The sequence below is a fragment of the Penicillium cosmopolitanum genome (assembly GCF_028827165.1).
Source record: "Penicillium cosmopolitanum strain IBT 29677 chromosome Unknown utg000006l:49.0-5199605.0:1.0-5204138.0, whole genome shotgun sequence".
In the NCBI taxonomy this organism is placed as follows: Eukaryota; Fungi; Ascomycota; class Eurotiomycetes; order Eurotiales; family Aspergillaceae; genus Penicillium; species Penicillium cosmopolitanum.
In genome coordinates, this window is record NW_026622676.1 from 3,643,317 (window position 1) to 3,670,476 (window position 27,160).

Consider the following 27,160-nt stretch of genomic DNA (forward strand, 5'->3'; position numbering starts at 1 on the left):
AAAGGGAGTTGCGACATGAAAGCTACGTTAGCCTTATGTCGAATCCTTTGTTGATCTGTTTTCATTCTTGTCTCCATGAACTCCATAGACCCGGAACTGGTCGGCCTCCGGAGGCCACTGCTAACCGACCACCATTACCGTGACTCATGCCAAGGAGGGAAATAATAGCAAGCAAAGTACATCCATCGGCTAGGTACGGAGTGGGTCGATTGGGGGCAGTTCAGTTCAGATGGCAAGGGTGGGCGAATCCAGCGACCATGGGTTCCAGTATCAACGATATAACGCAGGAATCAATGGAATATGCCCTCTGGAACAAGGCACACGCGCCAGGCGTAAGAGACTCGACTATGGCGAGGAGACAATCAATAGTTTAATAGCAGATTCCGAGGCATCATACATATTATGCCTATGACGACCCATCCTAGTGCCATTGGTTCTGAGCCATGTAGCCTTCGCTCAGCACGCCGTCTTCAAGGGTACGAATGAAGTCTCGGTTTCGTTGATTGCCGTTATTGCCTGTGCGGCTGCCACGGCGTCGTTGGTTGGCATTGTTTGGATCAACATACCCGTCTGGAGGTGGGGGGTAGTATGCGGGGCTGGGTTGCAGACGAATTGGGGCATTGGGATCCAAGTGGCTGGCCACCCGCTGGATTGTGGGCGGAATGCCTCCACCATTGGGATCCATTGTCGATGCACGCTGACGACCAGCCCGAGTGGTTGCTTGGGCTTGAAGACTCTGGGATGGTGCGTAATGCCCCTGGGGAGCCTGAGCCTGCCCAGGAACCATGTTCATCTGGTAGCCGTAGCCCGGTGGCTGCGTCGGGTAAGGTGGAGGAGGAGCTTGTTGCTGGTACATTCCATTATACATGGCTGGAGGAGCTTGTTGCGGCTGCGCCGGTGCATGGTACTGCTGGTTCATTTGCATGTTGTATGCCGACTGCTGTGCCTGTGCTGCTTGAGCGGCCCTCTGCTTGCTAGCGGCCTCAGCCTGCTGCTGTTGCTGAACGCCGGGTGCGACAGTCTTGTTGGGAGCTGAGTACTTCAAGTTCCCGGGTGGCATGAAAGGACCGGTGAACTTCTGCTGGGTGATGAATGGATGCAATTTCGCTTGCTGAGGCGACCATCGCTCGAGGGGGTTGATGGCCAAGAGGCCTCGCACAAAGTCAATGAAGGCAACTCGATTGTTCAGTTCTGTTATAGTAGTTAGCAATTGTTCGTGAAGCTGTACCCTGATGAATCCTTACCGCGTTCAACTTCAGCCGGCTTCATGTTCTTGCGTGGCATAGGGTAACTGCGAATGATCTCCTCCAGTGTTGAAGCATTGAAGTACTTCTTGCTGGGCTGTTCCTTCGTGTTGTGCTCTCGCGAGTATTGCTCAAGACTCTTGAGACGATGTGTCTTACGGCCGTACTCATCATGTGTCTTTTCGAAGAACTCGCCGGATTGCTTGCCCATGTCCAGCATCCACTGCTGGGGAAGCCCTAACATTTCGACAATTCTGGTGACCTGATTGTATTCGGAAGATCCGGGGAAGAGAGGCAGTCCCAAGAAGAGTTCGACGACGATACAGCCAAGTGACCACATGTCGATTGCGGACGAGTACCTAGAGAAAATGTTAGTTAGTAACCGATCGAGACGAAAATTATAGTGTTGGTAACATACGGCAAGCCAAGTAGGACTTCCCGGGAACGATAGAATCGTGATTGGATGTACGTATAGACCGTTTGGCGCTCATCACATGCAGATCCGAAGTCAATAACCTTGATAATGGGGCTCTCGAGACTAGATTGAAGGTTACGACGGTCAGTAAGGCAATTTCTCTCGATGGCGGGATCAGTATTGACTAACTTTTTTAAGAGAATGTTTTCCGGCTTCAAATCGCAATGGATCAAATGAGCTTTATTCAAAAGACTTAACGCATTCAGCAACTGCTGCGCAAAGACACGGACGAGTGTCGTGCTCAAACCCCGGAATTGATTTTGCTTGATGAGTTCGTAAAGGTTGACACTGAGCAGCTCGAATGCCAAGCAAAGATGTTGCCGGTGGATAAAGGTGTCTTTGAGTCGCAGGAGATGGTGGTCGTCGTTCTTGTCATACTTGCTGTTGAGCTATTGGAGGGAAGAAGCTGTCAGTGGGGTGCCACGGCGAGCGGGATCAAAGATGCTTACCAAGTCCAACACTGAGACTTCCATCATACTCTGATTGAAGTAGGCTGTCTTGTTCTTGATGACCTTCACCGCAACAACTTCCTGGGTCTTCAGGTTCTGACATTTGACCACCTGACCGAAAGTACCCTGACCAAGGACATCAAGAATGAGGTAACGGTTCCTGCAGAAGAGAGATTAGATCGAGATACCTGGATGGGGAGTAGCAGCGACATACTTGTGACCGGCCTCTTCACTACCCAGAATATCGTTGACATAGAGGATGTAGTCACTGTCCTCATTATCATAGCCATCATTTTTCACTCCCTTGCTGGGCTTGGTCAACACGCGCTGGGGGTTCCTCGAGGACTCGTAGTTGAAGTTCGGGTTGCAGATACGGTAGGTTGACGGAAGGTGAGAGGTCAATGCTTGGAGTGGCTAGAAGACAGAAGGGGGTGAGCATTGAATTGAAATGAAACGGCTGGAGGAAAACTGACGCTGATAAATCCACCCTCCGGGTTGGCGCGCCGATATGCGGGTTGGGTGTGAACCCGTGGCTGCAACTCCTGCACTGATTTAATGTTTTGGAACTTCGGGACTGGGCCACGACCTGGAACTTGCGATGGCAAGGAGCCAGACCGAGGGGATCGAGTCCCATGGCCGAATGCCGGACTCATGTGGGAGGATGTGGAAGGGGGGTAATATTGGTCCAGGCTGAGATCGGTCGCCTGGAGCGGGGGAAGTCTAGGGGGGCCGGTTGGCGGCTATGGATGGTGAGTTACGGTCCACGGCGAGCCGAGAGAACAGGGGCATTTAGTTCGGGGGAAACTCACATGGCGGCGACTGGTAACCTTGCGGCGGCGAGGCATAGTCGGGTGCCCGGGTAGGCGATCGTCGCGACTGACCAGGAGCCGTTGGGGGAAAACCGTACGAACTTTGAGCCTTTCCAGGACTGGTGGGATACGATGACATGGGCGACGACAGAGCGTTCATCGGGGAGTATCTGCGAGCAGCCGACGATTCCTCGGCTTGGCCGAGGAATTGAGACGAAGGGCGGCTGTGATGGTTCGGTCGCGACGGATACTTGGCCCGATTGTATGGGTCCGCATCCTCCATGGTGGTGTCAGCGTCAGTGACATAATCCCTACTCCGTGGCGTTGCAGTGGGAGATGAAGCCATAGAGACAGTTTTGGAGTTGGGACCGGAAGAAGGAGGCTTGGAGGTGGTGCCGGGGGTTTGGAAGGTCTCGTAGGTGTATCCGACGGGGGGCTGTGACGACTGCGGTGGCTGGCCGTACTTTGAGCCTAACTGCTGTGGATGAGACGCCAACCCGGTAGTAAACTGCGCGGGGCGACCCATCAGGGGATCCTGGTATGGTTGCCACCCCTGATCCATCGTGGCGATCGAGTCAAGTAGGTATTTTGGTAAAAAACGGCAGTAGGGAAGGGGGTTGGGAGGGATAATTGACCTCCGTCGTCGTTGTCGTTGTCGTCACTAGTTGCCGATGTCCACAGTGCGTGCGCCTTAATACACTGCGATCGGGAGAAGACGAGTGGGGATCCAACTGCTAGTGGGCGGTTGAAGACGACAACACAAGAAGCGCAACCGTGGCGACGTAGGGGCTCAACTAAACCCGACACGAGTCGAGAATAGAAGGGGGGCAGAGCGGTTAATTCGCAAGTATAGCGCACTGCATCATCAGGTGGGCAGGACGACACAAGCAGGGCAAATCCGGGGTGAGCAGAGGGAAGCGATGGGCGCAAATGATGTCAGCGCGGAGGGGTTCGACAAGCAAAAAAGAAGGGAGTAGAAAGTAGAAAGAACAGAATCAACGGAAGAAGCTGTGAGATTGGCGTGGAGTAAAGGGAGGAGGAGGAGGGGGGGGGGGAGGATAGAGGGTGGTGGGAAGTGGAGAGAGTGTGGTGAAGTCTGGTGAGGTCTGGTGTTGTGTTGCCGCAGCTGGGCAACGATCGTCCCTTGTCACCCTACCCAGCTTCAACTTGATTTGATGCATCCTGTGCTCCTTTTCTATTCTATTTCTATTTCTGTTTCTTGTTAATTTTTACTCAATTTTATTCAATTTTATCTATATTATATTACTCCCTCCTGTCCACGCCTCGACGTGTGCCCCCGTTGTCGCGTCATTGCATACCCAACCGCTAGGTTTGGCGTGAATGCCTAATTCTACCCCTGGATGGACTCGGGGACACGAGTTCGTCCAAATACTACTACTAGTATCATGACGTTTCCCTATTCTATTCAAGTGCAGCGACACTAGACACTTGGTTGCTGCTGACAGACCCGAGAATGTACGAGCTCGAATGTGGGCGGCCACAATTCGTTCGACTGATCTTGGGCTGCACTGACCTTCAATCACGGAATATTCACGAATGAAAGGAATGAAACTAGCTTATGCCGCTCGTGTCGCTCGATATTATCTTCAATTATTACATCACGGCCTTTATAGCGAGTCATGTTGGCTACTCGAAAGCCATTGATTGACCAATAGAATACCTTATTTTACATGGTATGTACTACATGGGCACTTCCGGTGGCAATTCGCAATTTCATCAGGTAGATATAAGATCTTCCAATGATGAGAGAACCTGGTTTTTTGAAGAAAAGCTGCCCTGTCTGCTAGCTTTCGCCATAATGTGGAGAATTATAGTGGGCAGCTTCAATCATACTACAATTGGCATGTGATATGACCTGATGCTTACTGTACGCCCAGCCAGCCCAGAGGCCCAGATCTGACAGCCAATCTACTGTTTATGGGTCTAAATACTGCAGTAAAGCAGTATTGCGACGGGCCGATCTGAATTATACTGGATTGGGGCCAAATCAATGCAAGTGTAGATCGAAAAGACTGGCCATGGCAAAGGTTCGGGATATTACCTTCGAGTTTCGAGGAGAACAAGAAGAACAAAGCCATAATCAACAGCTCGGCCTTGATTTTTGAAGGTAATTAATTCACTATCCCTCTTATCCAAAAACTTACCAATATTCGCTGGTGATAATCTGTGGCTTTCTTCGCATGAAAAGTGATTCATGAGGTACATCGGGATAATCCTTCGCTCCAGCAACTGGAATTGCGCTTTTGAATTAAGTACCAGAGGTAGCAGATACGATTCAAAGAAGATGACTTCCTCAAAACTTACAACTCCTACAGTTTGAAGGCGTTATAAACCAGGATGTTTGAGCGCCGAAGATCGGCACACCAGATGTTAAACGCCCCAAGATTTATGGAAGAAGGTGTAAATCAATCCTACCTAGCGAGCTTTCCGAAAAATAACCTTGAAATATAGTATATACGTCGACAGCCATCCGCAGAATCGACGACATCGCTCTTTTGGTGTGTAAGATGCTTTACATCATACTGGTTAATGTATTTGATGATGATAAAAGGACCGAGGCCGAGAAACTTGGAGTTTTCCTCTCCGGTTCCCCAGTGCAGAACAAATTGCACGGGATTCGTTGTATACTGTTTAATACTATATCTAATCATTTCGACTTTATTGTGCACCGTGACCTTATCCTGAGGAAACATTGTAGCACCGGGCTTGAGAAGTCGAATGCTTGCAGAACCGCCATCCTCAAACTTCATTCTGAAGGAGCATTGAACGCCCCAGATTTTGGATCACAGAGCTCTACGAAATTTTCTCTTCGATGTTCAGGATAAATTCACCTATAGCCATCGAAGTCACTTCTTAGAACAATTCGTGTATCCAAACGTCTTGAATGGCTTAACTCTGCTCCTATACGACATCGTCGAAGCACATACGAGCCCGTATCTCTAAAATTGTGGGTTGAGATAGAAATGGACATGAAAAATTCGGATGCTTGATTATTATGACAACGCCATTAAAGTGGTCAACACACCGACTTCTAGACTGTGGTTCGCTCTGTGTTTGACAAATCAGGCAGAAACCCCAGAATTTAGGCAGCAATCCTGATGACTCACTTATCATGTGAGCTAGCGGCTCAAACGGGCGGTGAGATATTCTGCCCTTTCCGATAAGCAGTGGCTTCCATGGTTGATTTGCCATTTCTTGACATGAATTCGTTCCATTCTGCTTGACTCGACGAGCGAGATGTTTGCTCGATCATTGGCTCGATAGTCTGACGCTTTCTTTGGGCTGACAAGATTCATTCGCTTCTTTTCAACCTGTTTACCAAGCATGGCATCTCCTGGCGCAAACGATGCGCCGGTGGTGGATGAGGCGAGTCGTCTACAGGAGCTAAATGCAGATGTTCGGAACCAGGATGATCTGGAAAGGGATATTACTCGACAGGTAATGCTGACCTTGACTTATCAAATGCCACTCAGTTCACCAGGCGCTTACTTTTCGAAAGGCGGACAAGATTCTAGCGGAAAAGGCCGAGGAAAACGACGCAAAAAGACTCGAGAAGGTTTTGGCCGATAAAGAGTGAGACTCGATACCCCAGAAACCTATATTGGGTATTATATGGCACATACTAACTGCTATCTTTTAGAAAAGTGGACGCCCAGATTAGACAAGCCCGCCAACGCCTCACCCAACATGTCAACGCCAGCACTCGACATCGCCTCGAAAACGAACTTAGGAAACATGAGTCTCGGCGAACAGATTTCCTCAAGGATGTGAAGGATATCACGGATCGTATCGATGAACGCCGGAAATCCAAGGAGAATGGGGCGGGCAGTCATGGCCCAGGCAGGTTGCCAAACGAGACGAGGCGCGATTATCTTCTTCGGACCGGCAAGATCACACCTTTCGAGCTGATGACTGCTGCTGGTCCCGATGGCCAGCCTTCTACACTACAGGATGCCCTTGTCGACGTCGAGGATCAGCATGATGAGCAGGAAGAACAAAAGAAGGCGGAGCTCGAGCCGGAGGCACACAGGTTTCTTCATCGACCTGGGATGGATTTCGACCAAACCAGTGAAAGCAGCCGGACAGAAAGCAGTGGGAAGCGCAGGAAGCTGGGAAAGAAAACAACCAAGAAGGCATCTAAGACCCGATCGAGTTCTGTAGACTCCTCGGCGAGCTATGTCGCTTCGGAAGATGATAGTGCCATTTCCGAGGAGGAAGAATTCATGCCAGATACAATCCCCGAAGTCACATCTACCCGGAAGCGCAAGAAGGGCAACGCAGAGACCGAACTAGAAGATCTGAGCGGGGTAGATGATGGCAACGAAAGGCTTTATCAAAAACGCCTTCTGGATTGGACGACTCGACGGAGTGCTGCTCGCCGGCGTGCTCAAGGGGATGATGATGTAGATGATGACGATGGCCGAGGCGAATGGCTCAAACCACATCCATCGGAGCCCGATATGGAGCTTCCAAATGGACTGCGGGTTCCTGGTGATATCAGTCGTTTCCTCTTCTCCTATCAACGAACCGGTGTGCAGTGGCTCTGGGAGCTGCACCAACAAGCGGTTGGCGGTATCATCGGAGACGAGATGGGCCTAGGAAAGACAATCCAGGCTATTTCATATCTCGCGTCGTTGCATCACAGTGACATGCTCACAAAGCCTGCCATTGTCGTGTGTCCCGCAACCCTCATGAAGCAATGGGTTAATGAGTTTCACCGCTGGTGGCCGCCATTCCGGGTCTCTATTCTGCACTCTTCGGGTAGTGGCATGATCAACTTGGGGAAGGAAAGCAGTCGCGAAGATGCTCTCACGTCTCAGTTGATGGGAACCTATGGTGATAAGCGATTGACGCAGGGTCAGAAAGCGGCCAAGAAAATCATCGACCGTGTCAATCGGGACGGCCATGTTTTAGTAACCACCTACTCCGGCCTTCAGTCATATGCTGATGCTCTGGTGGATGTCGAATGGAGTTGTGCCATTCTCGACGAGGGTCACAAAATTCGCAACCCGGATGCTGGCATCACTTTCAGTTGCAAGGAGCTTCGTACTCCCCACCGTATAATTCTCTCCGGAACTCCCATGCAAAACAGCTTGGTTGACCTGTGGTCTCTCTTTGACTTTGTTTTTCCAATGCGCCTGGGAAATCTGGTCAATTTCAAGAATTCCTTTGAGATCCCCATCCGACAAGGTGGGTACGCATCGGCGACAAATTTGCAGGTCCAGACTGCCGCCAAGTGTGCAGAAACTTTGAAAAGTGCTATCAGCCCTTACCTTCTTCAACGCTTCAAGGCCGATGTGACTGCCGACCTTCCCCAGAAAACCGAGCAAGTCATATTCTGCAAACTTACCGAAACCCAGCGTACCATCTACAAGCGGTTTCTCGGCTCCGATGATATGCAGTCTATTATTAGAGGGAAGAGGAATTCACTTTTTGGAATCGATATCCTTAGGAAGATTTGCAACCATCCTGATCTGGTTGACCATGCTTTGCGATCTCATGAGGCAGAATATGGTAGGGGAGAGCTTTCTGGAAAGATGCAGGTCCTGAAAGGACTACTTGAGGTGTGGAAGGATACTGGACACAAGACATTGCTTTTCGCACAGACACGTCAGATGCTGGATATCATCCAAAAGTTCCTTGGTATCTTAGGAGGATTCAACTTTCGCCGAATGGATGGCAGTACTCCGATCAAAGACCGCCAAAACATGGTTGATGAATTCAACAAAAGCCCAGATCTCCATGTCTTCCTCCTCACTACCAGAGTGGGTGGCATTGGTGTGAATCTGACAGGAGCCGATCGTGTCATTATTTACGATCCTGACTGGAATCCGTCCACTGATATGCAAGCTCGCGAACGCGCTTGGCGACTTGGCCAGAAACGCGATGTTACCATCTTCCGTCTCATGACCAAAGGCACGATCGAGGAAAAAATCTATCATCGGCAGATCTTTAAGCAATTTTTGACCAATAAAATCACTCGTGACCCACAGCAACGAGAGGGATTTCAGCTCAGCGACCTCTACGACTTGTTCACGTTGGGAGACGAAAACGATAAAGAATTAGAAACAGTGAAGCTCTTCAAAAACGCTGAAGTGGCCTACCAGGAGGAAGAAACTTCCACAACAAATGGCGACGTTTCGAAAAAGTCACCCTCTGTCAAAACGGAAGATGTCAGTACCGTTCAAGGGGTTGCTAATGTGGAAGAGTTCAAAACCAAAGACGAAAACATCGACGAGAATGGCAATGTCAAAACTGCAGAGGACCGCATCATGCACGGCATTTTCTCACGATCAGGCGTTCATGCCGCCGTCGAGCATGACAATATTGTGAACGGCAAGCGTGCTATACGTTCAGATCCCAAAATCATCGAAGCAGAAGCTCGCAAGGTCGCTGCAGAAGCTGCAGCAGAACTCCGCAGGGCTGAAGAGACCGCCCGTTCTACTCCAATCGGTATCCCGACCTGGACAGGTCAGTTTGGCATGGGAGGTCGATCCGATTTCGCAAGTGGCAGCTCAGCGCGCCCGGCAGGCGCCGGTCCTTCATCTGCAAGCCTTCTCGGCAGGCTTAACCCCGCGGCATCTGTTGGTGGCGGCTCCAGTCCTGCAGAATCCTCCCGAATGCCCCGTGGAAAGGATTTCATACCGATGATCCGCGATTTCTTGCTCTCTCGTCGCGGTCCTGTTCCCACACAGACCATCATTGAAAAATTCAATCATTTTTGCCCGAATGATCAGCGTGTGCGCGAGTTTCAAGAGACGCTGAATATTGTGGCTGCGTTGAGCAAAGACCGAGCCGGCCGTGGTGTTTGGACTTTGAAGCCAGAGTTCTCCAAGAATACTGGCAGAAGGTGAACTGTTCAGTTCGGTTGCATGGCTTGGAAATCAAGCTTTAGAAGTTGACTCGGAGATTGGCAGCTTGAAAGAATGCATGCATGTACGATACAGAAAACTCATGACGTGATGACCGGAACTACGATAAACGAAAAAACAAGAGTAACTACCATGTCAAATAGATACAGATTGTACATCAGTTAAATTTAAACAGTGTAGTAGCAGTACCAGGTGTTACAATTCCCGAGAAGTTGTGCGAACTAGTAAAATCCACCTGGCAGTCTTCCTTCCCTGTGGTCTCAAACGGTTAATTAGGAATTGATTTTCTTCAGAATCTGCCCTGTGGACTCTGACTCTCAATTCTTTCCCTGTTCTTCGTTTCCTACCTCATTTAATGCCCATTTCAAGGCAGCCTCGGAACTTTTCTAAGGGTCAGTGGGGCGGAACAGCGGTTGCATGAGAACATTGTGGATATTTTATCATCAAAATCGCTGGAACGGTTCAGGGGTTCACGCCAAGATGCTCAAGTTCCCATGGAAATTCCTTTTTTGCTGTAATTGGAGAGATTGAAAAACACTCTCATAAGGCATTTGAGAAAAAATAAAAGTCTCTCGGCTTCTTTACATAAATAATGTGCCTCCAACTTGGAGTCATATGATTCGCTTTGGTCGCCGTTACCCCTCACAACTAGCACCGATCTAGAGAATTAAAGTGTGGCTTTAAAAAAGTAAGAGCGTTGAACGAATACAGATCAAATCGAACATCACCCGGGAGACGGCACAGCACATCCAACCCCTGCGTTGTCTCGGATTTCAACTCGGTTCCACGATTGCCGGCGGGGGAAGATCTTCAGTCTATATCCACCCTGACTGGTGAAGCCTGAGACCCTAGTGAGGACCTGCAGCTGCGGTGATTCAGCGGGGCGAATTTGTCTCACACGCTGACATCAGAGATGCAGAGCAGTGTCTCTCTTGACAAAACAATGTTAGTCTTCAAGTTGTCAAAAGTGAAGTGAAAAAACCGCCGGAGATAGACACTGAATAGCTAAGATTAAGATTGTCCCATCATCCCGATAGCTATACAAACCTGATATCACTCCGCACCAATCCAAGGCACAACCAACCTTTCAACACCATCGACCCAAGGCTCGGATCGGAGATCGACGTGGGGGTAAGGCTCAATGGTTAAATCGGGTCGGCATTCGCTCACAAAGTAGCGCATCCACAAAGACACCAAAGCCTATAGATTGTTCCAGCATAAATAGAACGTCATGCCCCCATCATTCGGACTCATAAAATAAAATATCATTCTCAAAGAACACACTTACGAGAGTCTTCACCTCGTCTCTACACTCATCTTCCAATCCTCATCCCCTCCCCATCCAACTCTGACCATCTTTCCAACCTACATCCATCCCAAAATGAAGTTCGTCACCAGCCTCGCCCTCCTGGCCACCGCCATTGCGGTCTCCGCTAGCCCTGTCCAAAAGATCTTCAACCTGGTCACCTCCGGAGCTTCAGACGCTAGCAACAATGGTCTCTACCTTTCCACCGAGCACGTGGACCCCTTGAACAGCAAGGCCGTGTTCCGGGAAAAGACCGACGCGGCTGACTTCTACGTTGTCAACGGCACTGTCCGCTACGATGCGCCGAACGGTGCGCCTTTCGCTATCGCTCTGGTTTCCGGGGAAGGCCTTCAGGGCGATGTGGAGATCAGCGTTAGCCCTACAACTGGCAGTGAGGGATTTAGCTTGACGAGCGAGAAGGAATTGCAGACTTCTAACAAGGATTTCGGTGGTTGGTTGGGTATGTTAATCCTTTCGTTCTATATGACTGTTCAAGACCTGGTTAGTGAATAGCATACTGACGGTTACTTTCAATAGTTTGTGCCGGTGATGACGATCTCCAGGGTCTGTTCTATGAGAACAGCAGTGCCGGAGACGATGTGCCGGAACGCTGTGACGCCGTGCAGCTGGATGTCGTTTACAAGACCTCTTCCTAGAGATCTGTTTATATGAACTGAAATCTTCATTTTGGGTTGGATCTTGGCGGAGTTGGACTTTTCTCACTTGTATATTCTTTTTTCAAACTATCTGGGCTTAGAGCGTTGGATAGATGAGCGTTATGTCAATTTATTGGGGCGATTTTGCCACTTGATTTATAATGTGGGGTAGCTTTTGTAGCTAGGGTGTTCGCCGTTGGTTTCTGTAGAACAGCTAAAATTGCGAGGAGTTGCAAATAAATTTAATTCTGAAATAAAGCTCGTGCCAAAGGAACATGTTCGGGATAGAGATTTACGCACTTCAACTAGTACACCAAATTTCATTCCTAGACAAGTACATCCAAACCAACTTAACCGAAAGATTAACGAATAACACTAGAAATCTGTCGATTTTGACAATGTTTCCCACTCATCGATTTCTTGCAGGGTATTTTCGCACTGTTTGCGAATGACTTCAATAGCATCAGACCCCAGAGGCAATGAACTTGGCCATGTCTTCACCACAGCTCCAGTCTTTCCCTTAACAACGTCAATGATTATGTTGACGCCTTTCTTCGGATCCCCAAGCTGTTTTCCGTTCAAGTCCGCAAAGGCCCTGTCCATATTTTCCGATAGTTCGCGATAGTCCTTAATCTGTTGTTCGACAGACTTGGAGTTCTGCCAAGACAAAAAGTCGGTCTTGAAGGTGCCCGGTTCAATGAGAAGCGTCTTCAATCCCATTGGTGCTACCTCTTTAGAGAGGGAATCGACAGCATCTGATATGAATGTTAATTGGGATGGCCCTGCAACATAGTGGTGTCTCAATCAAATCACATACAATGAATCGCAGCCTTGGAAGAGGCATATGCTCCGACAGTTGGAGCACCATCCCACGCGACCATAGATCCAATGAAGACGATGACTCCAGACTTTCTTCTTCTCATGTGTGGCAAGAACGACCGGGTGGTGTTTAGTGTTCCGAAAACATTTGTGTTGAACTGCTTGAACCATTGATCGTGGCTAGAAAGGGGTATTGATTTTAGATCCGAAGAAGAAACATAGGGGAAATGAGACATATCATACCTGGTTTCCTCAATCGTGCCAAATTGCACATATCCGGCGTTGTTGACGAGAACATCGATCCTGCCATAGATTGCGATCGCCTCCTCGGCCCTACGGTTTAGCTCCTCCTGGGGCGCGGTCACGTCCAGCTGTAAGGTGGCGGCTCCGAGGTCTTTCAGAGATGAAATTCGATCTAATTGTCGCGCCGTGGCAATAACTTTATCCCCACGACCTAGTACAGCTCTGGCAAGCTCATGACCTAACCCGGAAGAGGTTCCTGTGATGAGCCAGACTTGAGACATAGTATTGATCGGAAATTTTGATTTGCGAGGAAGATAAATAGAGAACTGTGATGAAAATAGACGTCTGAGTCGGAAAGGAAATAGTCCTATTCATGTTGAAGATATACTGCTGATGAATTGTTTCGCTCGGGGCTCGCCCGAGAAGTCTCGGGAATGCCATCGGATTTCGGAGCTCCATACACCAAAGAAGAGTACGGCCTTGTGCTGCAGTAAGCCACAAGGACTTTCCTGCATATGATAGGACACTCTTCAATTACAAAGAATCTGGCCTTTTGGGATGTTTTGAGTTGGGAAACAGCAGTAAAGAGGTCGCAAAATCAAGCATAGCGTTTTGTTGACAAATCTATCGACACCTGACTGCCTTGGAGCCATGCTGAATCTCCATATATCCAGTGTAATTACTAGGCTCAGATGAATTTCGACTCATGACGGAAATATGCTAAAATTTATTATAAGATCTTCAGAAATGTCGCTTGCTAGCTTGTGGAAACATCAGTTTCATGGAATAATCCGGTAGAAGTCACCCGGAAGAAGCCGCCACAATTCCATTGTTTAAAACATGTCACGTCAATAGATATGACGCTGGAGCATAAATAGAAGATTATTTCTGAATGAAACCATCTTTCTTCATCCTCCGATACCTTTCCCCAACTTCCATTTATTGCTCGGTCCTTGAAAACCAGTTAATTTGTACCGTGCCTCCTCCGACCCAAGCATACAGAGGCTTTACTAATGTTGGAATCAATATAGTACTATCCACCAGCCATCGACCTTGTCAAAATGTGCGAATCTTCCTGTCCTCTCCATGGGGATACTTTGGCCTCATTCACGGAAGAACATGGTAGCCCACCTCCTGACCCAGTAAATCTGCCTCTCCGCAAAGATGACACACTGGCTATTTTATCTAGTTCAAGTGATACAGTCAAAGCCCCAGAAGCAGCCTCTCTTTCACAAGAGATAATAGCTCCGAAAAAAATAACGGTGGAAAAAACAACGGTGTTCAGAGGTTTCCCCGGAGATATTTCTTCCTTCAATTCTTTCTACCAAGGAAACAAAAGAAAGCGGGCGGAGGTGTCAACTGTCGGCGCATCTGATAAATTATCAGAGACTGTCGCAGAAAATTTCGCGAATTTTATGCGCCAGGTGCCCAAGATATTCGAGCCCATGCCAAGTGCTGCCACTGTTATGGCTTGCCCACTCCCCAGATCCAGCATCAGGGACTGCAACCTAATGCCGAGAAACTCGTGTACCCAATCGGATACTACGGTCAGATTTACGACCCTGATGACATTAATGAGGTCCAGAATCTCTACAAAGACAGACTTGCTGTGAGAGAACAGATTGACTGGGAGTGTCGTCGGATTGGTCTACGACTGATGCGTCTACGAGAACTACAGGCGCTCAGACGACATGTCGATGGTGGGCCATCTGAATGCTCCTCTGTATCTTCTAGAACCTCCTCCGAGGAAGGTGATATCTATGGCTCACTCTGGAACTGGAAAAACAGTGATGGTGACTTGCTGGAGGAAATTCGCGACCTGAAGCTGAAGAGCAAGGAGGATGAGGAGGGCCTTTGAAGAGAACCGTGGTTTTCAGTTTGCTTATTTTAACGGTTGCCTGGAGAAATATTGAGGAATTGAACTCCCATGTAGTACACATAAATTGAAAATGCTATTCTGATGATTTATGAGTGATTATCTTCTCTGTGGTGGATACAAATATCAAGCTCGAGATTGACATCAACATCTCCTTCCGTAGCATTACGCAGGAAACTCCAATTATAGAGCTGCCGCCACAAGTGCCGCAGCTGCACCACCCAAAGCGATCCGAGGACCTGCGGTAATACGGGGCATGCCTCCCGTGCTGGTTGAGGCTGAGCCCCTAGCCGTCTGTGATGTAGAATCCCCAGAGTTGGCGGCCTTGGACGAGTCACTACTAGTAGTCTTCGTAGCAGAAGAATCAGTCGCGGCTCTAGTAGCACCGGCAGTGATTGTTACGCCCTCTGAACTCAAGTATCCCTTGCCCAAAGTCGTCGTGTACGCAGCCACGGCAGTGCCAGTGGTCGGCATCATACCGGTACAGACGGTAGATATAGTGCCCATGGAGCAAATCACCGTGTCACGTCTGCTCAAGCGAAAATCGTCAGCATAAGGCCCCACTGGGGCTCGATTCTCTCTATGGTAGCACGTACCGGCCATAAGAAGTATTCAACGCGTATTCAATCGATGTAGGTCCTGCAGTATATAGCAAGCCCGCGCGGAATGCGCAGTGGTCGATATCAACGGTCTTAGCGCAATTGATACTATAGGTGGTGGTATCTTCATCCTATACCGGAGCTTGTTAATTGGTCTCAAGAATATGGATTCGGTCAATACGAACCACTGCCACAATTGAGCCCTCAAGGGGTTGCGGATTTTCATTGCCGATCAGGAACAGCGATACAACGGAACTCTCCGCCGCCGCCGCAAGTCCCAGGGTCGCCAATGTCAGGAAAAACTTGAACCCCATTGCAATCAGTTTGGAAAAGTTTCTCTGACTTGAAACTTGACGAGGAATGGTTTTTTCTTCCCACGAGGCTCAAGGGGTAAAACATCTTGGCGAAAGTATGGCGGCAGGGTCCAGTCAAGCCTGATCAGGAATAGCGGTCGCCCCCAACTGGGTGGATAATAGATTGTTTAAAGTAAAGATAGACAGATGGATGTCAAATAAATGCTTCAAGTGTTGAGTTCCAATTATTAGCAGGAAAAAATCATTCTCTCTTGTTCTTCTAAAAGTTGGTGATGTTGGGCTTCCGATAATGAACCGCCAAGAATTGTGTCTGGCGATGCCATTGCAACGAATGAATAGCAACCAACAATAGACAAATAGTTGAAACACAAATTTGGGATAATTAAATCTTGCTCTAATAATACTATCTGTCTTTACGTTGGTTTATTGAATGTTTACCGCAAATGACTAATGCTGTTCCTTGACTTTGGGTCACTCAACTGTGGTGAGATCATAGACTTGGGCCAAGAAATTTCGGTACTAGTAGATATTCCCCATCTGACTTCGAACATTCGCAAGTCATCTCCCATATTCTCACCAAAGAATAAATTATTACAAAGCCTTATCTTTAGTCATGGAAAGAACGCAGAGCTTCCATGGCCATCCTCTCGGTGCAGTCGGCTGGGTCGCTCGTGCCGTGCAAACGATCAGTTCGATCATTGTCCTGGGAATCACGGCTTGGGCTGTTACAGATACAAAATCACTCACCGTCATCTTTACTCTGGTCACTGTATGTTGCTCAAAATATCACATTTACGTCTCTAACAACATTCAGTCGGTCATAAGCATATTCGCTGTCGCTTGCTCTACATTTACAAGCTGCGTGGGCAGAAATCACAGATGGCATGCCTTGGTACTAATAGTGACCGACGGAACACTTTCATATCTGTGAGTGCTTCATAAAAGCAGTATATCTCTTGCCTTGCTGATTATTTACTAGATGGCTCACTTCATTTATCTTTTTGGCGCTTGATTTCAATCGAATCAGCTGCCGTATTGATCGCTGGAATGGACAAGCGGTTTGTAGTCGGAAATACACCGCGGAAGCATTCAGCTTTATTGCGTTGTATGTATCAACCCTAAGACACACTATTACTATTATGTCGGTTTGGCTAATTATGACGGCAGTTTCACGACGCTATTGGGTTTGCTTCTCGAGATTCTTTATGTTTACTATGCAAAGCCGAGAGCCGTGCGATCCAAAGAGCAGACGGAGCAGAATCTAGCCCAGAATTTGGACGAGGCCGGTTTGATGTAATTGGATTGTTGGAATCCTTTCCTGGCAGTTTTTCCATGCTTCCTCGGTGAGAAGAGAGAGAGATGGCCTGCCAGGATAACCCTGTATCAAAAGCCCTTAAATGCAATTATTCTTTTTCGTTATTAAAGTATTATCCAGATACTGGTCATTTTTTAGGACCAGCATTCCCATAGATAAAGCAAGTTGGTCCGGTCCTTCCATAAGCTTTTCTCCGATGATTCTGTCACTTGCTAAGCAGGTCTGGTTGAAGCTTTGTTTGGGATGGTTGCCGTACAAAATGATACCTGTTTGATGCGCACCCAGTGATCTTAGTAGTCGATTTAACAAATCAATGGCCATATCAATCCCCTGTAGGGTGAACTTGGTGAGCATGTGGATAACAGGGCGAGGGATAGGACCGACGAGGTCTGGTCTACTCTCAAGTGCAATTCCATGAGAGAACAGGATAGAAAGCTTGTTGTGTAGCTTGGAAAGATTTGATATTTGAGTCGAGAGTGCTCCCACCAAGAGCTTCTTCCGATTGGTATCAATTATTTTTCCTGCAAGTATGTCGCGTACTCGCGCCACCAGACCGGGGCAAAGAGTTATCTCATGGAAAGCAAACTCCACTAAATCACCAAGCTCACTCCCTTTCCCACGTTCATTATCTTGTTTCATCGATTGTATAATCACAGCCCTCCAGACAGGTTCCGCCAAAAAGCATGGCTCGCCTCGAAGTAGAGCGTCTGCCACAATAAAGGCTCGGAAGGATATCAGCAATGTCCTGCCGACTCCATCGCGGTGCGCTTCGGGTCCTCGATGTTGGAACAGAGCCGCAATTCCACTAGAATGCGCCAGCCAGGATTGCTCAAATGATCCATCTATCATTTCACAAATCCCCAATAACACCGCAACGCCCAAAGTTTGGTCAGATTTGACTGTCCTTGGATTCTGTATCAACTGTATCAAAGTTCTTATTCCTCGAATGTACATCGCACGCCCGAGATCGACTTGTGGCTTGTCTTTGTCCCTTTGACCCCTATTCACTGTGCATAATGTAGAAGCAGCCCATACGAGGGCATTCGTCGGAGTATCGCTCTGCTGGCGCATGAATTCCATAAAATTTACTTCCATGCGGGTACTCCATGAGTAGTAGAGACCTGGGAAATTGACATCGACAAAGTCACCGAATAATTCCTTTTGTTGTATACACATCGACCTTTGAACAAGACTAGGTGCAATGCATTCATCGAAACTCGAAGCAACCTCCTTGTTGCTGGAGCTACGGCCTTCGACGTCGTCATTTCGTAATATTTTCCTTGGCCGAGATTGAGGAACGCTCTTCTGGTCGCCCTGCGTAATGGAGAAATGGCAGAATATAGTTGGTTTTTCGTAGCCGGGGCATTGCAGACCGCGGATCTCGCAGCGTTTGCAGAGGGGTCGTCTTTCGTCGCACTTGGTTGGTTTTAGCGGCTGAGAAATCTAGATGTCCCCGAGTGGTCCTCACCTTAATCCTTCGCCGTACACATGACTGGCAGCCCTTACTGTGAGGCACGCCCACCATGACCGGGAAAGTGAGGAAGAAGATAAGTGCAATAGAGCGCGTTCTCCGTTTGGTCCCACGCCAAGACACCCCTCCCCGCAATCATCGTGATGCCAAGCTTCATTGGCTCTTTGGTCTTCATCCCTGAAGTGTCATGCAGGCAGCCCCATACGACGATGCGGAGTTGATTGGTGGAGATAGTCTTGTGTGATCAAAAAGGGCACGAAGGATGAGAACAGATAAATTAGAAACTCGTGAGTCGCTTTTAAGGTCCTGCACCGCTAATTTGTCCATTTGGGAAATTCAAGTGAGAGCCATGTTCACATGCCGTTGGTGGTAGTATAACTATCATTTTTAATCAACATTCAAAGTAGGATTTTTAAAAGATTTTTAGAACTTTTCAACAGCCCGCAAATCGTCCTCCCTCCATTGAGATTTCATTCCGAGTGGAAGACAGTACTTGCTTCCATTTCAATCCCCAAATCGCCTCTCGATAGCCTTCATACCATCTTCCATATTTTCTCAAACTAGACAACATGTCTGGTTCTCCCGAGGGTATTTATGAGCCGGGGATCGTAGACCCCAAGACACCTTTGCCAAACTATACCTCCCCCTATTGGCATATATCGCCGCACAAGCATGCCAATCACCAATCGGCCTGGCCGAAGGGTATCGTCGACGTGGTTATAATTGGGTCCGGTATTTCAGGCATGACTCTCGCACGCACACTTGTCAAAAGAAACTTAGGACTCGATATCGTGCTCGTCGATTCACGACAACTTTGTGCTGGAGCCACGGGTCGAAATGGTGGTCACATCAAGACGATGACTTTTGCGATGTGGGCGGAACGAAAGAAGATCTTCGGCCTTGAAGAAGCAATTCGAATCTCTTTGTTTGAAGACAGTCACTTGGAGGCCATGGAAGCCGCAATGATCGAAGACGGTATTGACGCGGATTTGGTCCTGACGGAGGGGGTGGAAGCTTACTATGATCGACCCACCTTTGATCGAGCTGTGAAGGCCCTCGAGGAGATGCGAGTGCATATTCCCCGACTGGCGGCCAAACACAAAGTATACACCGATCTCACCCTACTACAGAGCGAAATGAAACTGTCTTCGCGCTGTGTGGGGGCTATCGGTGTTCCATCAGCGTCGGTATGGCCGTATAAGTGGATCACTGGCGTTCTAGGAGGCCTCATCGATACCCAAAAGATCAACGTTCAGACAAACACAACAGTCACTTCTATTCTGGACGTTGAAACCTCTGAATATGCCGTTGTCCGCACTGACCGGGGCGAATTGAAAGCCAGAAACGTGATCCATGCCGAGAATGCATGGGTTGGCCATCTCATTCCAGAACTTCGACCATTCGTCTCCCCTGTCCGAGTCAATGTAGTGCACTTTGGAGCTCTATCAGATGACTCGAATTTGAGCATTGTCGATAAATCGCCATTCAATTTGGATAGCAAATATTCTCTCTGGCTACGATACGGCGAAAAGGATTACGATTATCTCATTCAGCGCAATGATCGAGGCCTTGTCGTCGGACGTGCATGTACTGGGCGCAAAACAACAGCTAACGATAGCATAACGGACATCGCGCCGATGCAGCATCTGCGTGGATTTGCCGAAGAAGCTCTTGAATCTGCACCTGCGGGTTCATCTTCTCATATCGATCGACAGGGGTCTGGAATCGTGGCATTTACTCAGGATGGTGTCCCATTTGCGGGTCGCCTGCCTTTTACCGGGCGTAAACATCAGTGGGTTTGTGGTGCTTTTCACGCTACTGGGATGATCAAAGCCTTTAGGACATCTCAGGCCGTTGCTGCAATGGTTGTCGGTGACCGTTCGAGTAGCGATTTCCCACCTTCTTTCCTGGTTACGGAGGAGAGAATTCGCGGCCTCCAAAAGTCTCTAGAGGTGGGAGGTTACCCAATCCATGTACAAAGGCCAAATCTTTGAGAATAGGAAATTTTCCTATCAAAGCTCTTTGATCGAGTAGTACTGAATTGAATAGTAACGCATTTACTATAGATAGTTCTGTCTATTCAATAAATTCGGATTGAACTTCGATAATAACCTAGATGCACTGAGTCTTGGGGGCCTTTTTTCAGCCAGAAGAAAAGTTGACGTAACTGTAGTAAACGACATGTGAACCTTACGTTAAATAATTCGCTAATACTCAGTTTAGGCGCAAATATATAGCTCTCTCGGCTACGGCTATCGCCTAATTCCTTATACTTTACAGTTACCATGTGGCAGTTGAGAGATCTAGATCTAGCATGGCGTGATCCGAGTAGCGGCCCTCGCCGCCAACTGTCACCCTAACAAGAATTCAGCGGCAGCGGAAAACAAATGAGATCCCAAAGATATTATATTTAAACCTTCCGACGATAAGGTCTCTATTCGTAATCACTGCAAGATGTTGCACCACGTTCAAGTTTAGGATATCTTACTACTAGTACCATACCCCGCAAACTGATTCGAGAGAACCCTGGATGACGAATCTGACACGATTCGCAAAGCGAATGGCGAATCCTCAAGCATATGTTACCAAATCGTAGCAAAAGTTCCGGAGATTTAATATACTCAAGCCCTCGCATTCGTGCTTTGGGCCTCAGTATTCGACATCTGCGGATGGTTTTTCGCGGGGTTCTATGCTCATACGCCCAGATAACCGGCATGAGATAAATGATGAATATCTAGTGCCTTCATGGTGTACTGGTATAAAAAGAATGCACATTTCTCTTGCGTTGTGATGATCCAGTGCAGTAATCTCCACCATTCGAATATACTCCATCATGGCTCCCTCTCTTACCGAAACGACACCCGTCGTTCCCATTGCGGAAGACAGCAAAATCACCTTGAAAGGACTTGAAAGAGCCCCCATCAAGCTCAGCGGAGCCCCTAGATGCATTTGAGTCCTTTGATGTGACCCCAGTAATTGGGCGAGAATTTCCAAACGCAAGCCTGAAAGACTTCCTCCGAGCTCCCAACTCGGATGATTTACTCCGCGACCTTTCTGCTACCAGTCAGTATTGAGCACAGTACAAAACCTTCTATATTGGTATTCAACGACTAACATAACTCCCATCAAAAGTCTCCCAAAGAGGCGTCGTCTTCTTCCGCAAGCAAGATGGTCTAGATGATAATCTGCAGAAGGAGCTCGTCCAACGTCTCGGCGAGCTTTCGGGAAAGCCAAAGACGTCCGGCTTGCATATTCACCCTGTCGCCAACTCAGGTCGTGATGGCAGTGTTGCAGACGATGAGATTAGCGTTATTAGCTCTGAGCAGCGAAAGACGCTATACTTTGAACGTAATGCCCGCAAACAAACTGCCCGACGGGAATGGCATAGCGATATAACCTTCGAGCCTATCCCCAGTGACTATACACTTCTGCGTCTGACTGAGCTCCCAAAGACCGGTGGTGGTAAGCGACTTCAATTTGCTTTAACCCGCTCGCTCTGCTCTTAAAATACTAACAAAATTATGTAGATACGCTCTGGGCATCCGGATACGAGGTCTACGACCGCCTCTCAGAGCCCTATCAGAAATTCCTAGAAGGACTCACAGCTACATACGCCCAGCCCAGATTCAACCAAGTAGCCGATAGAAATAACTTCAAGATCCACCCGGGTCCACGAGGTGCACCTGAGAATGTCGGCGAAGAGCTACGCGCCGAACACCCCGTTATCCGGACGAATCCCGTCACGGGGTGGAAGAGTGTTTTTGCTGTGGGATCGCACGTTCAGAAGGTCAATGGGGTGACTGAGGAGGAAAGTAACCATCTTCTTAATTGGTTTGTTAATCTCATTGTTGAGAATCATGACTTGCAAGTTCGTCTGCGTTGGCAGAATCCCAATGATCTTGGTAAGTCGTCTGCCCCCGCATGGTTTGGATGTTAGTACTCTTTCTAATTCATGATTAGCTATTTGGGATAACCGATCCGTTTATCATGCAGCGACTTGGGATTATGAAGAGATTGGTCCTCGCAGGGGTCATCGGGCTGTTGGTTTGGGCGAGCGGCCGTATCTGGACCCCAAGAGCACGAGCAGACGGGAAGCACTGGCTCGGGGAGCGGTCGAGAATGCTGCATAGTGTCAAATAGAGATGAAAGCTATCTAAATAGCAGAGTTCAACTCATCAATCGTCACTGAGGTTCTCTCAAGCCTGTAACAGCTTACTGTCCATTTACGAAGTATGTTTTCTTCTTTTCTACCACCAAATCGTAAACTATAGACATCCAACAGTTACAACAAACGATTTCCCCCACAAACTACTATACTAACTAAATCCAACCAACAAAAACAATAATGATATTGATATCGATATTTGCTGTTGAAGCCGACAAAAGCCGCATGCGACTATGGACACAAGAATGCAAGTATGTAAGGAATGCAAACCATGACATGTTCAAGCTGAAGATGAAGCTCAAGCTCAAAGAATAGAGGCAGGGTTCAGTCTCGAGTCAGCGGTGTTTTTCTTCGCTTGCTCGAGGACCGGAACCCTGATGGCGCCGCCCTTGTCACCCACAGGGGTGGGGTTCGGCGAGGGGCCGGGGTGCGCTCGCCCTTGTTTTGGCGCTGGATTAGGCCGTTTGTGATTCCGAGGACGGAGTCGACGATAACAGCATCGATGCCTTCCGCGACTTGGTACTATATTTGAAAAATATCAGTTAGTCGCTGATTTCATTTCTGATGGGGACTGTGGTAAGAACTCACGTCAACGTTGACACCGTCGTTGTTCAGCATGCCGTAGGAGACGCAGACGAGACCGGATTCCTTGACAATGCGGACTAGACGGGGGCAAAGGACTAGAGGTTCCGCTTGGGAGACGATGCCGAGGAGGTTCCAGCGTGACGCGAACCGAACGGCCTCTTGCAGACTGCTGGCTCGAATATCACCGACAGGCGAAGCACCGGCATCAGTCAAGAAGAGAACTGGGATGGAGGGCTGCTTGAAGGACAAGATGAGACAGATGTCGGGGTTAAAGCTAGAAAACAGAATGTCGCGGTTCTGGCCCATGTCGTAGACTTTGGTGAGGACGGTGTCGACAAACGAGTTCAGTTCGACCGCGTATGTGTCCATCTCTTCTTCCTCACTCTCGTGGAGCATGGGATATTCTGGCGACCTTGGTTAGATCGTCGAAATGTAGCTGTTCTTTGGATGGCAGTTAGGACTCACTCAGCTCAATGTTAAACCCAACAGGTGTAGGGATCTTCTTGAAAAGTTCTTCCAGTGTCGCGAAAGGTGCCTGGATATGCTCGCCACGGGTGTTTCCCTTGAAACCCTTCTTTTTGAAATCACGAGTGTGCTTGATCTTCTCGGTCAATTCAGCCGGGTCGTATAGGGACCCACCGACGGACATCGATCGCTGTCGAGGAGGAATACTGGAATCTCTATTGGCATCCACGCTCTCGGGCAAGGCATTGCGGTGTCTTCCCTTGCCGAGCTCCAGGAATTGATCCAATGTCAAAGTATGTACTGGGGCATCGATGCCCGTTTCGCTGACCAAGAAATCATGGTAAATGACAGGGACATGGTCCTTGGTAAGTTGCACATCAAACTCGACGTAGGATGCGCCCAAGTTAGCCGCGGCGATGAAAGACTGAATGGTATTTTCACCCAACTGGAGCGAATTGCGACTAGCCATGTTCTTACCAAGACCACGGTGACCGATGACCATAGTCGAACTCATGGATCGCCAGTAGGTCTGATTTCCCTTGATCGACATGTTGGGATGCTGGAAAGGGGTAATGACCAAGAAGTTGAAGGTCACCGACCCGATCACGTCCAGAGTGTTCGCCGCCACGATGGGAACGGTGGAATCTCCCTTGAGGTTGATACGCTGCGATCCCACGGTTGGCTTGATGCTGGAAAGTAGTGCAACACCGCGACCAACAACCTTCTCCTTGGATCCAGAGTAGGTGGGTACAAGGTCGAAAAGCAGACGCACTTTACTAGCATCAGTGGTGTGGAACACGATTGGCTCAGTGGAGATGTTGTCCTGCACGGGCAGATCAATGACCTCTGGCTCGCCATGAGCGCCACTGGCGGTAACCACCAGGGACAGCGCTGTGTCTCAGCTGGGTCGCATGCGCATTCTCCATGGGGATTCTATCAAGGTTGACGGTCTCCAGGGGCTTTCGCATGTCCATCGTTCCCAGACTGACCAGAATCATGGTCTCGTCGGTAAGATACCGATGTCCAAATGTCTTAATAGGTTCAGTATTTCGCAAACCAGGACTCCCGGCAGAGGTAGTTCCGGGGGCATTGGACCGTCGATCAGTCAGAGAAGACAGGGTGGGCGGAGAGCCCGACGGGGAAGGTGTATTGCTGGGAATCGAGGGCGAAGGCTCCTGTTCGGGAATCGGGGCTCCGGGGCTGACTTCAGCTAAACACCGCGCGATCTCGAGGTGACCTCGTAGTGCGGCATGTTCTTTGGCCGTCCAGCCAGATGAATCAAAGCGCTCCAGGTCTGCTCCAGCGGCAACAAGCAGCTTGGCCACACCTAGCTGGCCATCAACACATGCGATGAAGAGAGGCGTCCAGCCATAAGTGTTCTCAGGCAACTCGGTATTGGCCTTTTGGTAGTCGGAGCCTTCCAGGATGATTCGCGCACATTCGTCATGGCCAAAGCGGGCCGCGACATGCAGAGCTGCCTCGCCCTGCTCATCCTGGTAGTTGATATCAATACCGGCCTCCACCAGTAGCTGCACAATGTCGACAAAATTCGCCTTTGTTGCAAGAGCAAGAACGGCGCTTGACTTGGATACCTGCTTCCTGACCTGATCGGAATGACCGTGGGTCTCTCTCCAGTTCTCAGCATCCAGAAGGCAGCGGGTGGTCTTTGGGTGACCACCAACCACACTCAGATGAAGGGGTGCCCAACCATCCTCGTCCTGCCACAAAGGGCCATCGATGCCTTCTCTGACGTCAAACATGTCCCAAGCCCGCAGGTGCTCAATGATGACTTCACAAACCACCTTGAAGCCATACTGGGCGGCATAGTGCAGTGGGGTACGTCCAGAGAGATCCTTTGTCATCAAAGACTCTCGTTGATCAGGGCGCAAATTATCAAGGAGATGTTGCAAGATAGCGACCGCCGAGTCATCACGACTAAGCTGCTGTGGCATGTGCTCTTCCTTGACCACAGATCGAGGGGGTTGCAAGGTCGGCGGCGCAGCAGGAGTAATGTAACGAGATGTCTCGGGAGGGAAGTCGAGCACCATGGATGCGGCAGGCTCGGAGTCGCTCGTTGACTGTTCACGACCGACCGAAATAACGAGGCGGTGCAGACAGCTACGGCGATTGATGTCATCGTCCTCCTCCAGAGTGTCAACGCGACTCAGCAGAGCAGTCAGACTAGCCTTGGCACGGTGAAGAATGGCACGTTGGATGAGGGTCTTGAGAACCTTCATAAAGACACCCTCGCCTGCATCATCGGCGGCGTTCTTGAGAGTTTCAAGTAGCTCCAGAAGAACATGGGTATCATCTTTTCTCAAAGAGTCATCCACTGCAGTCAGCACGGTAGAGGGCAGGTTCAAGTAGGGACGTGTAGGACCACGTTTCAGCGACAGAGAGGAGTGAGTAGAGCTGGAATCATCGAACAGCTTCTCCTCCGTTTTAGCGTTGTCAGTGATGATAGCCATCCAGGCGTTGATACGTTCCTGGGACTTGATAGCACGCGCGTTCGAGGCAAAGGGAACGGGGTCCACCTTGGTCTCGAGATAACGCTTTTGCGCCTGGGCCCCGACCTTCTTGTCAAGCTTCTTGGTGATCTTGACAAAACCGCGGCGATTGACCTCACCGTACCACTGTAAGCGGCGCAGGTGATAGCGCAGGTCCAACAGGGCTTCGCGCAGATCATGGCTCTCCTCCGCCTCCAATGGGTGATTACCCTCCATTGAATATCCATATCGATCCTCCAGCAGTTTCAGGCGACGGGCGTACTCGGCATATTTCTTGTTGTAAAAGTAGTCGACGTCCTCAACATTTCGATCGAGAGAGTAAAAGAAACCTATACCGAACGAACCAGCCGAAGAAACGGCACATCGTGGTTAGAAGGTGCTCGAGGGATTGCAAGGGAGCTTCGTAATCGACAAAGCATCGCGCTTACCGGCCAGGTCCGCCTCTTGGCCCGCCTTGATTTGTTCCGCGGCCGACTTGATAAGTTTTTTCAGGGCCTTGTACTTGATGTAATGGGCGCTCCATTCGGGGACGGTGAATTGGGGTAGATTGCGACCAAACTTCATGTTGACGGTGATAGGGCACTATTGCCAGGCCCTCTGTATACACACACGCTGAGGATGTAGGATGTAGGTGATGGGTGTTCTTTTCAATCCCACCGCTTCCCTTTGATTTTGAGTTTGGCCCCAAACGCGGAGAGGTAAAGAGGTCGAATAAAGAATGAAACGTCCAGCCTGAGAGTCACAGAGAGTGATCAGGTGAGCGGACGCACACAGGAGATTATGGGCGCCATTAGGGAAAAGGGGGGGGAGGAAGAGGTTTTGAAGGGAAGGATAATGGTGTAAGAAAAAAAAGATCGGGGGCTCAAAAAGGCCGACTGTACCTGTTTAAGTGTGGGGTGGGGAAAGGAATGATGAAGCGGTGAAAGAGGAGAAAGAGGTGAAAGAGGCGACTGGTAAAGAATCCCGAAA

General features: G+C 49.0%; 11 protein-coding genes across 11 annotated transcripts; 5 read left to right on the forward strand and 6 right to left on the reverse strand.

Annotated features, from left to right (window-relative positions):
• Positions 1 to 421: 421 nt before the first annotated feature.
• N7509_005881 (putative protein kinase Yak1) lies at positions 422 to 3,539 on the reverse strand (the record flags this gene model as incomplete). The annotated part of the gene is made up of 8 exons (XM_056630518.1): positions 422 to 1,191; positions 1,245 to 1,603; positions 1,663 to 1,782; positions 1,849 to 2,108; positions 2,169 to 2,328; positions 2,383 to 2,582; positions 2,642 to 2,754; positions 2,978 to 3,539. 8 exons carry the CDS (start codon positions 3,537 to 3,539, stop codon positions 422 to 424), a joined length of 2,544 nt encoding a protein of 847 aa, XP_056489820.1.
• A 1,971-nt stretch (positions 3,540 to 5,510) lies between these two features.
• Positions 5,511 to 5,748, reverse strand: N7509_005882 (uncharacterized protein; the record flags this gene model as incomplete). The annotated part of the gene is made up of 2 exons (XM_056630519.1): positions 5,511 to 5,520; positions 5,567 to 5,748. The coding sequence occupies 2 exons, from the start codon at positions 5,746 to 5,748 to the stop codon at positions 5,511 to 5,513; spliced, it is 192 nt and encodes a 63-aa protein (XP_056489821.1).
• A 574-nt stretch (positions 5,749 to 6,322) lies between these two features.
• Positions 6,323 to 9,852, forward strand: N7509_005883 (DNA-dependent ATPase RAD26; the record flags this gene model as incomplete). Its single annotated transcript, XM_056630520.1, has 3 exons — positions 6,323 to 6,436; positions 6,498 to 6,571; positions 6,639 to 9,852. 3 exons carry the CDS (start codon positions 6,323 to 6,325, stop codon positions 9,850 to 9,852), a joined length of 3,402 nt encoding a protein of 1,133 aa, XP_056489822.1.
• A 1,399-nt stretch (positions 9,853 to 11,251) lies between these two features.
• On the forward strand, positions 11,252 to 11,832 carry N7509_005884 (uncharacterized protein; the record flags this gene model as incomplete). Its single annotated transcript, XM_056630521.1, has 2 exons — positions 11,252 to 11,636; positions 11,714 to 11,832. 2 exons carry the CDS (start codon positions 11,252 to 11,254, stop codon positions 11,830 to 11,832), a joined length of 504 nt encoding a protein of 167 aa, XP_056489823.1.
• A 375-nt stretch (positions 11,833 to 12,207) lies between these two features.
• Positions 12,208 to 13,175, reverse strand: N7509_005885 (SDR family oxidoreductase; the record flags this gene model as incomplete). The annotated part of the gene is made up of 3 exons (XM_056630522.1): positions 12,208 to 12,587; positions 12,650 to 12,831; positions 12,895 to 13,175. 3 exons carry the CDS (start codon positions 13,173 to 13,175, stop codon positions 12,208 to 12,210), a joined length of 843 nt encoding a protein of 280 aa, XP_056489824.1.
• Positions 13,176 to 13,955: 780 nt separating this feature from the next.
• On the forward strand, positions 13,956 to 14,752 carry N7509_005886 (uncharacterized protein; the record flags this gene model as incomplete). Its single annotated transcript, XM_056630523.1, has 2 exons — positions 13,956 to 14,036; positions 14,381 to 14,752. 2 exons carry the CDS (start codon positions 13,956 to 13,958, stop codon positions 14,750 to 14,752), a joined length of 453 nt encoding a protein of 150 aa, XP_056489825.1.
• A 201-nt stretch (positions 14,753 to 14,953) lies between these two features.
• On the reverse strand, positions 14,954 to 15,683 carry N7509_005887 (uncharacterized protein; the record flags this gene model as incomplete). The annotated part of the gene is made up of 3 exons (XM_056630524.1): positions 14,954 to 15,299; positions 15,367 to 15,500; positions 15,555 to 15,683. The coding sequence occupies 3 exons, from the start codon at positions 15,681 to 15,683 to the stop codon at positions 14,954 to 14,956; spliced, it is 609 nt and encodes a 202-aa protein (XP_056489826.1).
• A 1,393-nt stretch (positions 15,684 to 17,076) lies between these two features.
• Positions 17,077 to 18,093, reverse strand: N7509_005888 (uncharacterized protein; the record flags this gene model as incomplete). The annotated part of the gene is made up of 1 exon (XM_056630525.1): positions 17,077 to 18,093. The coding sequence occupies one exon, from the start codon at positions 18,091 to 18,093 to the stop codon at positions 17,077 to 17,079; it is 1,017 nt and encodes a 338-aa protein (XP_056489827.1).
• A 945-nt stretch (positions 18,094 to 19,038) lies between these two features.
• N7509_005889 (NAD(P)/FAD-dependent oxidoreductase) lies at positions 19,039 to 20,463 on the forward strand (the record flags this gene model as incomplete). Its single annotated transcript, XM_056630526.1, has 1 exon — positions 19,039 to 20,463. One exon carries the CDS (start codon positions 19,039 to 19,041, stop codon positions 20,461 to 20,463), a length of 1,425 nt encoding a protein of 474 aa, XP_056489828.1.
• An 839-nt stretch (positions 20,464 to 21,302) lies between these two features.
• On the forward strand, positions 21,303 to 22,599 carry N7509_005890 (TauD/TfdA dioxygenase family protein; the record flags this gene model as incomplete). The annotated part of the gene is made up of 5 exons (XM_056630527.1): positions 21,303 to 21,335; positions 21,373 to 21,532; positions 21,602 to 21,931; positions 21,997 to 22,371; positions 22,430 to 22,599. 5 exons carry the CDS (start codon positions 21,303 to 21,305, stop codon positions 22,597 to 22,599), a joined length of 1,068 nt encoding a protein of 355 aa, XP_056489829.1.
• Positions 22,600 to 22,958: 359 nt separating this feature from the next.
• N7509_005891 (glycerophosphocholine phosphodiesterase) lies at positions 22,959 to 26,755 on the reverse strand (the record flags this gene model as incomplete). The annotated part of the gene is made up of 5 exons (XM_056630528.1): positions 22,959 to 23,156; positions 23,223 to 23,623; positions 23,685 to 24,507; positions 24,674 to 26,520; positions 26,620 to 26,755. 5 exons carry the CDS (start codon positions 26,753 to 26,755, stop codon positions 22,959 to 22,961), a joined length of 3,405 nt encoding a protein of 1,134 aa, XP_056489830.1.
• Between the last annotated feature and the right edge of the window lie 405 nt (positions 26,756 to 27,160).